The 15,753-nt window shown below is 40.2% G+C and overlaps 1 protein-coding gene across 3 annotated transcripts in view; it reads right to left on the bottom strand.

Annotated features, from left to right (window-relative positions):
• The window catches only part of ZDHHC21 (zDHHC palmitoyltransferase 21), a 34,183-nt gene extending 24,296 nt beyond the window's left edge, over positions 1-9,887 (bottom strand). Inside the window, exons 1-5 of one of the 3 annotated variants that reach the window (XM_021525540.2) lie at positions 9,860-9,887; positions 6,956-7,048; positions 3,667-3,865; positions 2,828-2,926; positions 19-130 (exon numbers count right to left, since the gene is read on the bottom strand). In XM_021525540.2, the coding sequence (XP_021381215.1) occupies positions 19-130; positions 2,828-2,926; positions 3,667-3,820 (365 nt within the window). In that variant the 5' untranslated portion in view covers positions 3,821-3,865; positions 6,956-7,048; positions 9,860-9,887. Of the gene's footprint in view, positions 1-18; positions 131-2,827; positions 2,927-3,666; positions 3,866-6,955; positions 7,049-9,261; positions 9,540-9,859 lie in introns of those variants that run through there. The other 2 variants (XM_021525543.2, XM_021525541.2) reach the window with 2 other exon arrangements.
• Positions 9,888-15,753: the final 5,866 nt, after the last annotated feature.

Genomic DNA, 15,753 nt, shown 5'->3' on the forward strand with positions numbered 1-15,753 from the left:
AAAATGTCCTGGTTTTACCATGGACAGTGGTGATCCATCCTCCTCACGCAATGTCCACAGCGACTGCAATGGTGTGATCGCTTTGGTCTCATCATATTGCATTTGTTACATAACTCCCAATGTTCTCGTTCTAGGTGAAAATGTAAAGACACGTTAGAGAGATTTAAACTCAATAATGCATACTCATAATAAATCCATATGCTTGTAACTCTAATTAAAAAAAACAAATCTTACTATGATCTGAGAAGGATAAGCACCACATAAAAAGCTTTTTCCCACTGTGATCTTAATTAAACTGGAAGATATTACTGCTACTCCATGCCAGTTTCTGTCTCCAAAATGCCCTGTCTTCCTATAAATTTCTACAAAGTAATTATTACAGAACAAAAGCTGTGACTCAGACAAGGAAGACTGCAATTCAATTATTCCCTTACATATATACTGTGAAAAAATTATCTGCTAGACAGAATCAAGATACAATCTCACTGCTATTCCAGAACCTCCTGAGGAAATACTACTACTGCTAGCTATAATATGATACACAGTGAACACTTCAGGAGCATCTTCCATCTCAAAGCATTTTAATGACATGCATATCACCACATGCAATTTTACATATGAGACAACCAAAGAAAGATATAGAGGAGAGGCTTGTACAAATATATACTATTTTTAAATTACAAATGTGAGATTCTTTAAAAGCTAATCTCCAGAGATACTGAGTAGCTGAAAGTACCAAGAGAACTATTGTGCAGCTTGGCAATTATTTATCTCAAAATGCACCAACCAAATTAGAGGAATTCTTTGAAAATGAAAATTCAAATTATATGCTTAAAAATTTCATCTTCACATGTGAAACAATAAGATTAACACAGAAATAATTCCAGTCACAAAAGCATAGATTTTCTGTCTTTAAGGAAAGCAGGTGGACAACTTAGAAATACTTTGACTGTTCAAATCTTTTCTACTTAAACAATCTTTTCTGAGGCACAAAAATTTCTCGTATCTCAGGGATAGAAGGCAAAAAAAGGACAAAAAATATTTACAGTAGGACATTCTGAATTTTTATACTGTAAAACACTGTCCCAATGTAAACAAAATAAAGTTATATTTAGCACTTCTGAGCCACCTGCAGGCAGCTCTAATCTGGTCTGGCTTGCTGCAAAATAACATTTGGACACTGGAAGTAAAGAAACCAAATATCTGAGATCATTAAACTAGTACTAATGACAGATGGAAACTGATTTACAATCTGTTCACATAAATCCAGTGTCACAAAGGCGTCACTCACTAATAGGGTAGCTACCAGCAGAGTTCAGGAACACCCCAACTCATTTTTAACACCATTTATACTATGTAAAAATGTATCCTCCTGTCAGCCTAGAGCATACCAGACAATTGAAATGCTACCTCCAAAAGTACAATACCCCTGATACACATCAAATCAAAATAGCAAAGTCATGATCTAGCTGAAATATTTCACCTTTGGAAGTACTTATTAAGTATGACTGCAGTATGGACTGAATGGAGCATGCAAAGTTCGGAGAGCTATGCAAAAAGATACCTTAAATTAAGAAAACATTTATGTACAAAGGGGATTTGCACTGTTCCAGGTACTTTGAAGGTAAATGAAAACTCCAATATAAATGTAACTGTCTGTAACTAGCATGTCTACACTATCCAGTTCAGACTGCAAAATCCATGTTGCTCCTCCTGCAGCAAAAACTCTGACTCCAGAACACAAGTCAGAAACACCTGATGTTTTACTAGACCAAAGGATCAGTTGCCAGAAGCAGAAAGAACACTGGCATGAGAACTTCTGCAATTAGTGGGGACACATGTGAATCCCAGGGAGATACACCCCTTTCTACAATCAGCTGTCTACTTCATGCACATCATATCATCAGCACTAAGGCTAAAATGACCATGTTTCCAAACACATCATCCTAGACTTTCAGTAACATCTGGAAAAGAGAGCATAATTTTATTCTGGGCATTCACCACATTTGAAGACAAGACTGAAGAATTCACCCTCACTGGGTGGGATACATTTTCTTCATTCATGAAGTGTTATCTGTTAATATGACAAAGCTCATGCTGTTCAACAGCCCTACTCCAGTCTAAACTCCTAAGTAAAAACCCTATGCATTAGATAATAGCTCCCAACAGTTCATAAAAATATTGTTCTTCTCTGTGGAGAATCATTAAGGTTTTAAATTTCCTCCAACTTCTGGAGCACTGGATACCATACAGGAATTGTGAGATAAATTTGCAAGGACAGAAAGGACTTGCTCTATTAAGTTGCTACTTTATAGAAATGCAGTGTAACTAGCACCATGGTTTGGGTTTTTTTGTTAACAGCCTATAAAATTATAAGACTCTGGAAAAAAAACAGCAGAAAATACACAGGTAAAAACCAGCAAAGGACTACTTTCCACCACCATTTTCAACATCATATAAATTTACTTAGACAAAAGATATAGAATTAAAATAACTAGCTATTTATAAACATATTTAATTAAATATTATCAAGTTAGTAGCATATGCATTATGTTTGAAAGTCTAGAATGCAAATAAAAATCTTCCTGTGGAACAATTTCCTAGCAGAAAGTCCTACATAACTGAACTTTCTGGTAGAATACAAGTTTAAGAAAAAGAAGTTTTGAAACTACACAAGGAAAAATGCTAGAAATTTACGACTTTAAAACAGTGACATACTAACTTTATTCAGCAGGGTCAGCTTATGGTTTCCATTATATTTATTCCTAATTATTTTGAGGATATTAAAATAACTTTCAGTCAGTTATATAGAAACAAGTTAATGTACCTGTAATTGGTATCTTTGGATTTTCAGGTAGTTTTCCTGGATCTGCTACTGAGGCTCTAAATAATGAAGCTATACAAAACAACGAGCAGAAGTAATAACCTACAAAAAAATAAATAAGCATTTGTTAGACATTTTCCTATGTGCAAAGCACACCATACCAAAAAATACAGCTGCTGCAGAACTAAGCAGAAAAATACTCAGCCTTCTCATTTCAGATATATTTTTGATATTAAGTACACAACATTAAGCACTCCCCAGTAAATAGAGTGAAAAAAGCACTATGACCATAGTACTGTTTTTAAGAAGTTCCTCTACCGTCTTATCACATAAGCACCAACATACCACACCTCAAAACCTCCATATGAAAGATATTCCCAATAGTGCATCTTCACCTTGAAGTTTGTTCCAGCCATAATTCAAGATTTTCCCCAGCAAACCTATTAGCAAAACTTGTAAAAACTAACCCATAAAGGGACATATGACAAGGCTAACAAGATTTAGATTGCTGCCAGTCATCACTACTGTCACACCAAATTCTGACAGGCACTCACAGATGTGAACCTGAAATGCTGTCAACATGTTCTAACTACAGGGCATGAAAGCTACATTCAGGATTTTCACCAGTTTCCACAAAAACAAGTTCTACAGAAACACCTGGGAAATGAAGTGTCAGAGCTTCTTAGAACCTGAAAATATCAGACACATCCACTACTCTTACCCTTTATCTTACTATTTGTTTTTACTTTCACCCTAGTTTTTATTTTCTGACAGGATTTTTTTTTAATGTATATTAAGTAGAGACATTATTTTATTAGTAGAAAAAAGTTAAAATTACTTACACAAAACTGCCACAACTGAAATATTTCCCTCTTCATAATGAGGAAAAAGGATGACCTTTGGAATGAAGATTGTATTGTACAGCCAGACAAAGATAATTAGGCCCAAGCAGCACCAACCCTGAGGGTCAACCACAAAGTGAATTCGTTGCCCCATTGAACACAAACAGATAATAAATTGTCACGACCCAGGAAGATAATCCTAAAGGGATAAATAATAAAAATATTTTTTTAAAAAAGAGTAAATTAACTAGTGCAGCCTATAGGGTTCATACACTCAAATTTATACATTCAAGTAAGAAACAAAAACACCCGTCAGCTTTTGATTTAAGGAATTACATAAAAATTTAGAAACATTTTACATACATTTTTTAAACACCAGGTAGCAAAACATTTTATGATTTCATTAATTAGTTATATCTGGCTAAAAAGTAACATTCAGCACCAAGATGCAAGCAAAACTACTACCTGGGAAAACTATTAAGTAATAGATAAAGCAGTAAGTGTCGGCCAGGTGGCAGCAAAAGAGAAAACTCTTCCATCAAAGTAAAAAGGTTGCAAAGCAAATAAGAAATACAAGGAATTATTTATGTTCCACAAAGATTCAACCCACCCACCTATCACAGTCTCCCCCTGTATTTCATGGTTGTTTTCCAAAAGCTTTTATTCAAAAATAGTCGAAAGCTTCACTAAGAATTCAGGGTTTCCTTGCTTAAAAAACATCCTTCATGATATTAACAGCAAACCAATGGAGAAAGGAGTCATTACCCTGACGTCTTTCACAAAGACTATTAAAAACAGTCTTCTATTAATCACATTTAAAACATCAAGGTTTCCATACTTACACTTTAGTGGGCTGGGTTCCTGTTAGTTTCAGACTGAAAAAACCTCACCCAGTCCTACTAATGTGAACTTCTGAGCTTCATAAACCGATCATCATAGCAACACAGCACTAAGTCCTAGCCACTATTCAGCACAACTATCACGGAAAGGATTACTACTGTTATTTTTTTTTTGTCAGACTACTTTCATACACATATTTTATTATTGCAACACACACATAAATCCCAATCCCTCCTACCCAATAATTCCTGGGTTTCAGGAATCTTGTCAATTTCTGATAATTTCTTTCCATTCCTTTCAGCTTCTACTTGTTGCACTGAAATTGTTTATCAAACATCTCTGTTTCCAAGGGTTTTGCTTACTTGTTTCATATTTGACTGTCCTCAATTGCATTCAGAATTTACTTTCACAAATACTATTCACAAATTTCATTGTCTTCTTTTCTTTCTCTTTTAGATGTCTAATCAAAATCAGACCCAAACAAGGTGTCATTTTTCCACACTTCTACTTTGTGTTATTTCTAATCACCTTTGTTTGCTATTTTCTAACATAACAGTGTTCCCATTCAAGTATCATTCAGATCTCCACCAAGTTCATGCAGTTACAGAAACCCCCACCACACGAGGAGAAGCAGACAGTCAAGTCGGGCATGTCAAGCCTCTGAACTCCAGCACCAAGAGGACATTTCTTGTTCTACCTGCAGCTCTGATCTACAAAGCAGGTTCTGAGCCCTGGCAGCACACATGGATAGGAAGTTCTGTCCAAGAAAGCCTCTGAGCCATCTGTGCCTGAGTCCTGCAGCAGTACACATACTTGGGGCAAGGAACAATGGTGGGTCCGTGATTCTGGGACAAAGACACCTCTGCTGGCTCTGTCACCTGTAAAGTATGCTGCTTGACAGGGGCCTGGGTCCTGTGTTACTGAGGCTGGCTGGAGTCTGGCCCTCAGACTATTACCTGCTCTTCCATTCAGGCACCATGGCTACAGCTGGGGGAGACAGGAGTTTACCAAGCATGACTACACAGTTAACAGGGTGTTGGCCAAAGTCTGGCAGCCAAGTGGTGTCCCATTTATGCTGCTGATGAAGGGGGAGAACTTGAAGAGAAGCAGACAGATCCTGCAAATGAGCAAGTGGTTGTGCATCCATAGAACCTTCAATGAGGCTCAAAAACTGAGGGTGAAGGGGAACAAGACCCACCTGAAATTACATGAGGTAAAAGCATCTTTGCCAAGAGGCTGGTTAATCAGCTTTGAGAATGCATAAACAAGGAATGATGACAGAGGAAGGTGGTGACCTCTGAATGAGCAAGGAAGTGGTGGTCACAGTTTGCAAGCAAAGGATGCAGGATGGTGTGGAAAAATGATCTTATAATCAACCCAACAAAGGTGAAGTGGGGCTGCACCAAGTGTGTGCATAAAACTGACACGGGAACACCACTAAGGAGCACTAGGATAGAGTTAGGTAAACCAAGATCGTCCTAGAGTTGAATCTGGTGAGATATATGAAATTCCAGGAAAGATTTGTACAGGTACAGGAGCAGCATAAGGAAGGCTAGTGAGGAAACATCAACCTGCTGCTGAAAGTATCAAAATCATACAAAAATGTCAAAGCACCTTGTTTATCTTGCTCTTTCATGGCTAAGATCTGCCTCCTGGAATTGCAGGCCCCTGAGATGCGTGGGAAAGTGTAGAGGACAAAAGACTTACTCTGAGCAAGAGAGGATCAGATTAACAAATTTTTAAGTGAACTGGACCTAGCATTTCCATGTAACCTGCTGAGGTGCCAGCCTGAGTGCTGAGAGAATTGGGTTTGTCATTGTGAAGTCATTCTCAACTGCATTTGGAAGTTTTATGCTGATGGGTGACATTCCAGAGGACTCAAGTGAACAAGTATCAATGAAAATCCTGTTTTCCAGGACAAGAAGGAGGAGCCAGGCATCTACAGGCCTACTAGTCTCACCCTTCTTCCTGGGAAAGTGAAGCAAACAATCCTGGAAACTACTTTCAAACACATGAAGGACAAGAAAGCAACTGGGAGTAATCACCATGAATTTACAAAGGGAAAATCACACAGACTAATAGAAATATAGAGGCAAAAAAACCCCAAATGTAGCTAGAAACACTGCTGACCACTGAGGAATCCATCTGTTTTCCATCTAACCAGAGCAGCAGAGATCCCATGACTTCACAGCACTTCCTCAGAATGGGAAATAACAGCTCAACAAACAAAACAGATATAATTACTGAAATACTTGCTCCTGAATGACCTACATGTACAATGTGTGAGCAATACGTATTCAGAGGGATTCAGGAGAAAACAGTAAGAATGCCTATCAAGAAAATATGCTCCAAATTTTTATCCCTCAATAACTTACTTTTGCCTGCATGACCATATGCACTTTTATAATTAGAAAACCAAAACAAACATAAGCCATGCTCAAAGCCATACCTTGGAGAGCAAATTCCAGAATTAAGCAAGAACTATGCAAATACAGGCCTCACTCTCAAGACAGGGTCATTTTTCATCTGTCTTCTGCATCTTCTGAAAGAGACAAAAAATAACATGATACACAAACAACCATTATCACTTGTTTGAAAGGCAGCATATAACAGGTTACTTTCTATCTGCTTTTCAAATCCCATCTTAATGCGTAGAGCTGTCTCCAAACTGACACATAAATTCTAACTAGCATTCCTCAGTTCTAGGCCGCTTCACAATTTTAATATATATTTAATAGGATGTAAGAGTTCAGAGAAAGGTCTGTGCAAAACTGCAGTACTACCAGTGTATTTCAGTTACACATATTTGCTTCCCATTTCCTATAATGGTAAATTAAGTTTTATATTTTTCATTATACTTCATCAGTAATAGCAAATAAATTATGTCAATATATTGACTTACTCTGGCAGAGATTTTTTCCCCTCTTTCTCTTGGTCTATGTACCATTCATAAATATATAAAGTGTGAAGAATAAAGAAAAAATAAGAGGCTCAAAATCTGATAACTAGGAAGGAAGTACTAGATTAAAATTTAAGTCACAAACAAAGTTAATGTATTACTCTTTCAAACACAGTGCCAAAAAAAGAGACAACTGATCTCATATAATTTTGTTCTTCCAAATTCGTAATTTCTGATCAGAAAAACTACAATATGCAAAGAAAACACTCAATGAGAAGGTTTGCAACAAATAAACGGAGAGAAACAATTAAATTATTTATATCTGTATACACTCAAGACTCATACAACCAATTAAATTCTCCAAGCAATTTTCCAATTAAATAATTTAGGAGAAAATACAGAGCACTAATGTCAGAGCTTTTGAGGTTTTCTTCCCTTGTGCTCTAATTTATAGCTCTTTCTTCTAAATAAGCAACTCAAATACAAGTCATTTGAAAGCCAACAGTAGCTGTGTCTGTGAAAAGCTTCAGCTGCACCAAAACATGACTGTGTCTTTCCTACATTACTTTCTTTCTTGACCTTCCAAAAAAACTTTATTTTATTACAGAATGCCTGGATAGCATTTTTCCTAACCCTTTTCTTTCTGTACAGTTCCATCAATGGTATCAGTATTTTGATCAGTACAATCACCTGCAATATGACTTTTTGCGCGACAACTACAGAATAATGAGACCACAGAATGAGTCAGGCAGGTGGAAGGTCAAGTCCAAGAAATGAGAAAGTTTTGTGCTGACCAGAAATGTTAAGGTGAAATATAAATTGCTTTAATAGGCTCATTTGAAGACAACCTTAGAAAAATAAAAGGTATACCATTTTGCAGCAAGAATGTCTGAAAACATACTTAGAAAACTATATTTCAGAAATACACCAAATATGAGCAGTACTCAGTTTCTCACTCTGAGAAGCACAACAGTCATCTCTGGGGACATCCTGTTTCTTGCATGTTCATGGATGTGTTGCACTGATAAACAACTAGGAACTATGCCTCACTGTAGCCCTGCTTGTTACAAAAAGTAAATCTGACTTGCAGAACATTTTTCACAAATCCTTGAACAAATGCAGAACAGAACAGATCAGTAACTTATTGTATTGTTCACCACGAAATATAACTTTAAGACTCCACACAAACTGAACAATACTATGCTCAATAATACAGAATTTGAAACTGGAAAAAGCACCAGTTTCTAAAAAGGCTGTATCCTAAGCAAGTCAGAAAAAATATCAAAGAGTAGAAACATAAGAGAGCTACACTTCTCATAATATTTGTGATAACTAGTTAAAAGGCAACTATATCACAGTATTTGTGATAACTTGTTGCAAGGCAGCAACAATCAACAGCCTTCCCCAATTTCTGGATCCACCTGCATTTTTACACCAGTGACTTTCCTGAAATCTGAAGAATTATTGCCAAAGCTAACTGATACTAAAAAATACACTTTAACAGAAAAAAAAAAAAAAACCAAGGTGGACTTGAACCAATCAGTTAAACTTTTTACAAACTAGATTTTAAAGAAGTCGCCTTATATTACCAAGTATCAGAATAAAATTGTCATTAAGCTTTTTGCAACACCTCTGTTCAATAAAACAGAATAGGCATCTGAATAGCCAGTTGACATTAGCAACAGCATATCTGTGCTATGACAAAACCCCCCACACCTAGTATTGTTCATACAATAGATGGTTGCAGCAGAGACTTGGCACAAAGCAGTTGTTAGGTGGCTGTTGACAGGTTTGTTGAGGTAGGCAAGGCATTCCCACCTAGTTACTTTTCATTGATAGGATCTAGCAAAGCATACCTGTAAACATCTACCGCCTTTAAATGGGCTTGGAGAGGGATGTGGCTTGATTATCGGAAGTCCATCAAAACTATCTTCACCTACTGCTGACCAGACACTTTTAGTCAGATAATGTACGTTTCTTTAAGAACATTGCTGTTTGGACCATCAGTCTGAGGTGAACAAAGACCTGCTATTTCATCGGACTAACTACTAGAGCTAGGAAATCAAAGTGCGAACCCAAGGGACGCCAAGGCCATCGCATTTCCTTGTGCTGCTGGCACACACACCAATCAAACCCTCGTGCCTCTCCTACCACCACCTCACTACCAGCGAACACCTTCCTCCTCCTCCACGGGGCAACCAGCGCCCCGGACCTGCACGAAAGCGACAGCGCCATTCTTTATTGCACAGCTGCGGAGGTACCCGGCAAGCCTGCCCGGCTTTCCCTCCCAGCTCCCTGCAGACCGCAGCAATGCTGGAGGGGAGCGCAGGGACGGAGGGAGCCCGCCGCGGCGGGGCCGTGCCCGGGGCCGCCCCGCTCCCGTCCCGGCCGCTCCCGTCCCGCCCGCGGGGGTCGCGCGCGCCGCCCCCCGCCCCGGCACGCGGCGGAACCAACCGTGGGCTTCCGCCGCTCCCGCCGCGCGTGCGCGCTGCGGGCGCCCGGCGGGCGGGACCGCGCCCCTCGGGGCGGGAGCGGCGGGGGCAGAGCCGCGCTCGGGGCCGCCCGTGCTGCTCGGGGATGGGGACCGGGGCGTCCGGGCGGGCACGGCTCGGCTCGGCTCGGCTCTCAGTGTACGCAGCGGCCGAGGGGTGTGCTGCCCCGCCCTGCCCTGTGGGAAAGCCGTGTGACCGATGAGCCGCATCCCGCCAGGGCTTCAGCTCGCTCTCACTTGCTCGTTCCCCAGCACGGACTTCAGCATGAGCTCTCTTCCGTACTTCCTTTTTCCAGCGTCTCTTTACAGTCCTTGTCAAAACAGCCCTGCAGGCAAGGCTTCTGCCTCAGTCTCCAGGCTGCTCCTAGGAGGATCTGGCAGTTGGCCCAGCTAGGCCTTGTAGCTTGAAGTTGTATTAAATTAATAGTATAAACTCACACTAGCTTCCTTAAGAGAGACTTGCTTTACTTTGTGTACCACATAACCGCGGTTTCATGGTAGTGAAAGGCCCCAGCTCACTGCAGAGAGGAGGACAACCCCCACCTCTTATCCTGTATCTTGTCTCTCAGAATCTTAAAGCCACACATGAAGAAGAAAAATGCCTCTGGACTATGAAGATAACATCAGAATCCCAGTACTTTCAACGTCTCTGGCCAAACCCTGCAGTTTTCTGGCATAAGTGGCTGTAGCAAGACCAGCTTCAGGGACACCTAAGTCAAGAAAGAATCAGCTGGATGGTGGACACCATAGATTAATTGCTGTTTTCCAGAATAGCAACATGAATGTGGGTTATGTGGTGAGTTGTCAAATCATGTTTTATATGAACGCATGAAAGGGATAAGAACCATTTGATAAACACAGTGTGCCCTGACTTGAATAGGACACTTCATGTTTATGAATGAAGAACTGCTCTTGTAATTCTGTGCTTTGCATCCTTGCCTCTCCCCTCAATCAGCTCAGACCAGTTAGAAAATTTTTATGACATTCAGGTCATCGGCTGCACTGTGCCTCTTGCTCACATAGTACTCTTACCTGTCCACAGAAGCCAATATTCATTTGAAAAAGATAATTCACACCTGCAAGGGATTACCTTTGGGTAAGAGCCACAGACAGCTTGTAACAGACAAAATTTTCAGTGTTTCCAGCTGGGAATCATGACTCGTGCACCCATTGCTGATGAACATATATGATCTTTTGGCTACCTAAAGGTACCCCATCTGTCTGAGTGGCATAGTTCCCACTGCAAATTGATGGGCTCTTACCCTGGAGCAGTTTCCCTCCACAATAATAGATGAAGAGGGGTGTTGTAAAGACTACCAATGTTGAAAACTCACCTTTATTACTGATCATATTCTTCCTAAAACTTAATCATAACATGATTATTCTGGGGGGGAAAATAACAACAACAAACAAAACCAACAAAACAAACAAAAAAAACCCTAAAAAAACCCACTATTACACAGGGCAATTGTTAACATTTCAACCTGAAGTTGCTCTAACCTGAGTATAAATATTTGTAGCTGAACCTGGAGGTTGTCTGGAAGGAGAAAGATGCATGTTCCAGGAAAATCAGAGATCAGTTCTTTCAGAACAATTTATATACATCAATAAGAGTAGGTAACACTGCAAATAATGGACTTATTAATTGGACTGTTAATATATCTACTAAGGGAAAAAAACCCTAAAAAAGTTGTTCATTTATAAATATTTTAAAATAACAAAAACCAGCCTCTGGCACAATTCCATGACAAATTTTATATGTATATTTATGTCTATATGTAAAAGACCTAATAAGCTGTGAAGACTGTTCACTGATTTGAAGAATTAATTTCAAAAGAAAAAAAAAAAAACAAAACAATCAAGAAATTAAAAGGAAACCATGTTCTAGGGAAGCAAAATGGAAGCATAATAAAAGAATAATAGTATGATCAATGAAGGTTTCATATGGCATGAAAAAGAATCAGTCAGTAATATTATCTTCCATTTAAGTACCAAGCATTTGCATTTATACAGTGGTACACAGATAATGGCCAGTTTTTAGACCTGTGGTCCTGCCAGGCAGGTTATATATTTTTTTATTCAGGAATGTGATGTAAACATAGGTTGTGGAACAAGGGCAGTGGTCTTTTCTGGCTTAGTCATAGCACAGCAATCCACTTTTGTTAATGCTTTTTTTTGAGAAAGCACATTGCAGGAGGAAAAGCAGGCAGTTGTGTGCTGGACTTCCCTACTGAAAAGTCCTGGCTTAGAGATACTACCTGACTTTTTTGCCAGAATATCAAATCCAGATAGATAGATAATGAGACTTTGTGGTGAACTACATTCTCTGTGAAAAAAACATACCTATGGGAGTCCTAGCTTTGCATAATATGGATTTAAATAAAATCCAATATGGATGTATTACAGAAAGATCATTAGAAGACTGCAAAATTATTCACCTTCTTTAGTGCTGAATATTGCACAATGGCATAGAATTCCTCTTGGATTTTCTGATGTCTGTGTTGTGTTGTTGCTGTTTATAAATTACCACAGGAGCCACCAGCTGTCATCCTATAAATTTTATTGGCACTCTGTAAATATTAAATCAGCCTGCTAAAATCAAGCCATGTGCAGTAACAGCTGAGGCTCTGTTATAGGGAACACATGCAAGAGAGAGGTGTGCACTCTTACAGCTTACAAGGCCCCTGCTTCTTGAGTCTGTTTTCCAGGATTCATTTTTAGCTCAACTGTGCCCCTTGACCAACATTCAGAAGGGACTTTTTCTGTGCACAGATACATACTGAGCTGAGAAGTCAGCCTTCTCAGCAGTATTCAGTTTCTTGGGTCCTTCTAAAATTTGTTGCTACCAGATTTCTGCAGCAGCGCTGCATTGCTCATTTTCTTGTAAACCTTGGTGACATACATAGAAGACAGTTGTAAACTCCAGAATGGGAGCAGAATTCTTGATGTCATGAAGATCTGCATCATGAAGCAAAAAGTCTGTGTCAATGAAACAGCATGCTGAAACAAAACCTCTTGTGGCCCACGAGGCACAGTGTGACATATTGAGGATGAGGCTGTAGGTGTTAAAGGAAATTGTGTCTCAGGCTCCATTTTCTTTCTTAATAGCCAGAAAAATCAAACACGATGTATGTTTTCTAATCTGCCTGCCTCAATAGTAAACATGGCGAAATCTCCTGATCCTGCAGCCCAGATAGATTAAATAGGGTACTAAGGTAGACAAGGCAGTAGTCTAATTTAGGGGAGTTGATTTTCATCTCAGGCATTTCAGTGGTATGAGGAGTTCTGCTCAGATAGTGTCCAGCTGCAGATGTCCTAGTATTAGTTCTTCTAATGCCTCTCTTCCTCCAAGAGTTGCTGTCTAAAAACCAGGCAGGGCAACAGACTGAATGTTCCACATCTCTGCAGTGAGGTGAGTTTGAAAAAGCTTCAGCAGGTACAGCCTTGTTCAGAAGGTAGCTTAGGTACATGCCTGCTCAGTTTGAACACCCTGACTGTAGGCTGCAGCCACCAGCAGAATGTCTGATTAAATGTCTGACAAAAGCAGTAGTTAAACCAGGAAAAATTAAAATGCCTTAGAAAAGCCCTTAGAGAAACATCAGGCTTGCTCTTTATTATTTATTATTGTTGTAATTATCATTATTATTTTTATAAGTGTTATTATCATTACCATTATCATTATTAACATTAGTAGTAGTAGTAGTATTTAGCTTCTGGTTAATTTTTTAATTTTGAAGTGAAAATGCAGTTTGCTGATGCCATGGAGCCTGAGGTGCTCTAGTCAGGATAGTTTTGTTCTCAATGAGGATAGTTTTATCAATATTCTTGTATTAGGGCCAGCTACAGAATCTTTTCATCCCCATTCTTTCTCACTTGAGCAGAAGGACTGTGCACAGCTGTCAGAGAATGATTTCAGGTGAGTTGAAGTTAGTTGTTACATAGCAGATATTCAAGGAGCTAGGTTTAGCACAACAGAAAATGTAAAATATTTATAATTTGTTACCAGTGTTTCCTGTTTCTACTGGTAAACTGTCTGATGGAGGACCCAAAATTGCCCCAGTTCCACACCTCTTAAAAATGCACCATCTGGCACAGCACATAGTTCTGGGTACATTACGCAGGATCTGCTGCTCCAGATGGATCCCTGCAAGTCTATGAGAAGGAATTCATCTGAGAATCCTCACAGAACTAGCTGATTTCATTGCAAAGTCTCTTTCAATGATTTTTGAGTGGTCTTGGGAATCCAGAGCAGTCCCAACTGACTGGAAGCTGGATAACATAGTCTGGTTTTTAACGAGAGGGCAAAGAACTTATCTTGCAGAAGACGGAAACTGCAGGGTCCTGTCAGTCTCACTTCAGTGTCTGGTAAAGTTATGGTGATTTTTCTGGGAGGTATTGAAGAACACCTGAAGGACAACACAGTCATTGGTCCCAGCCAGCATGGCTTCATGAGAAGACAGTCCTGCTTATCAAACTTGATTTCCTTTTGTGACAAGGTAACACATGCAGGTGATCAAGGAGAGACAGTTGATGTAATCTTTTTAGGCTTCAGCAAAGCTTTTGATGCTGTCTCTCATAGGATCCTTCTGGACAAAATGGCCAGCCCACAGCTGGATACACACATCCTGTGACGGGTGAGCAGCTGGCTCATAGGCACAAGGAGTTACAGTGAATGAGGTGACATTGGACTGGGGACCTGTCATTAGCTGGGTTCCATCCTTGGCCCTTTACTCTTCAACATCTTCATTAATTACTTGGATACACAACTGGAAGGGATAGCAACCAAGTTCCCAGGTGATAGAAAACCAAGAGGAGTTGATGCCCTTGAAGGCAGGGAGATCCTGTAAAGAGGCCTTGACAAATCAGGGGGCTGGGCAATCACCAACCATATGAAGTTCAACAAGAGAAAGCAGTGCCATGGGGGCTCTGGTCAGTGAAAAGCTGAACGTGAGTCAGCAGTGCCCTGGCAGCCAGGAGGGCCAATCCTGTCCTGGGGGCATCAGCATCACCAGCCAGGCAAGGGAGGAGATTGTCCTGCTCTGCTCTGAGCCAGGACAGCTTCACTTCGAGTTCTGGGTGCAGTTTTGGTCACCTCAACATGAGAAAGAGACTAGGTTATTAGAGAGCATCCAAAAGAAACCAGTGAAAATGGTGAAAAGTCTTGGAGGGAAGGAGCCCTTATGAGAAACAGCTGAGATCACTTGTCTGTTCAGCCTGACTTCGGAGACTGATGGGAGACCTCAGTTTGGAAGACAACTTCCTTGTGAAGGAAAGGGGAGGGACAGACACTCTTCTCTGTTGTGACCATTGACAGGATCCAAGGCAATGGCCTGAAGCTGTGTGAGGGGAGGTTGAGGTTAGGAAAATTAGGAAAAGTTTCTTCCCCCAGAAGGTGGTTGGGCACTGGAACAGCTCCCCAGGGAAATGGTCACAGTAGCGGCCTGACAGCTCCAGAAGTGTTTGGACAACACTCTCAGGCACACTCTTGGGGTTATCCTGTGCAGGGTCAGGAGTTGGACTCAATGATCCTTGGAGGTCCCTTCCAACTCAGCATATTATGATTCCAGACATGATTATGCAGCTGGCAGAGAGCTTCTGTCTGAGTAAGTCTTGTTTTGCTCTTGCAGCAGGGAGCGAGTGAGTACATACATTTAGGAGAAAGCACCGCAAGCAATTTCACCACCTGCCAGTAAAAGCTGGTCAGCTGAGAGCCATGGGGTTAGTTGTGAATGTTTCATAGGCAGTGAAAACAGTACCAAGCACAGCATGAAGTGCAGCTTCAGAGACTTTTCCCTGAAATATATGGTTGTGCAGAATTCAATAAGAATTTGATGTAAACCTGGTATTTGATGTATTT

This window comes from Lonchura striata, chromosome Z (genome assembly GCF_046129695.1).
Source record: "Lonchura striata isolate bLonStr1 chromosome Z, bLonStr1.mat, whole genome shotgun sequence".
Lineage (NCBI taxonomy): Eukaryota > Metazoa > Chordata > Aves > Passeriformes > Estrildidae > Lonchura > Lonchura striata.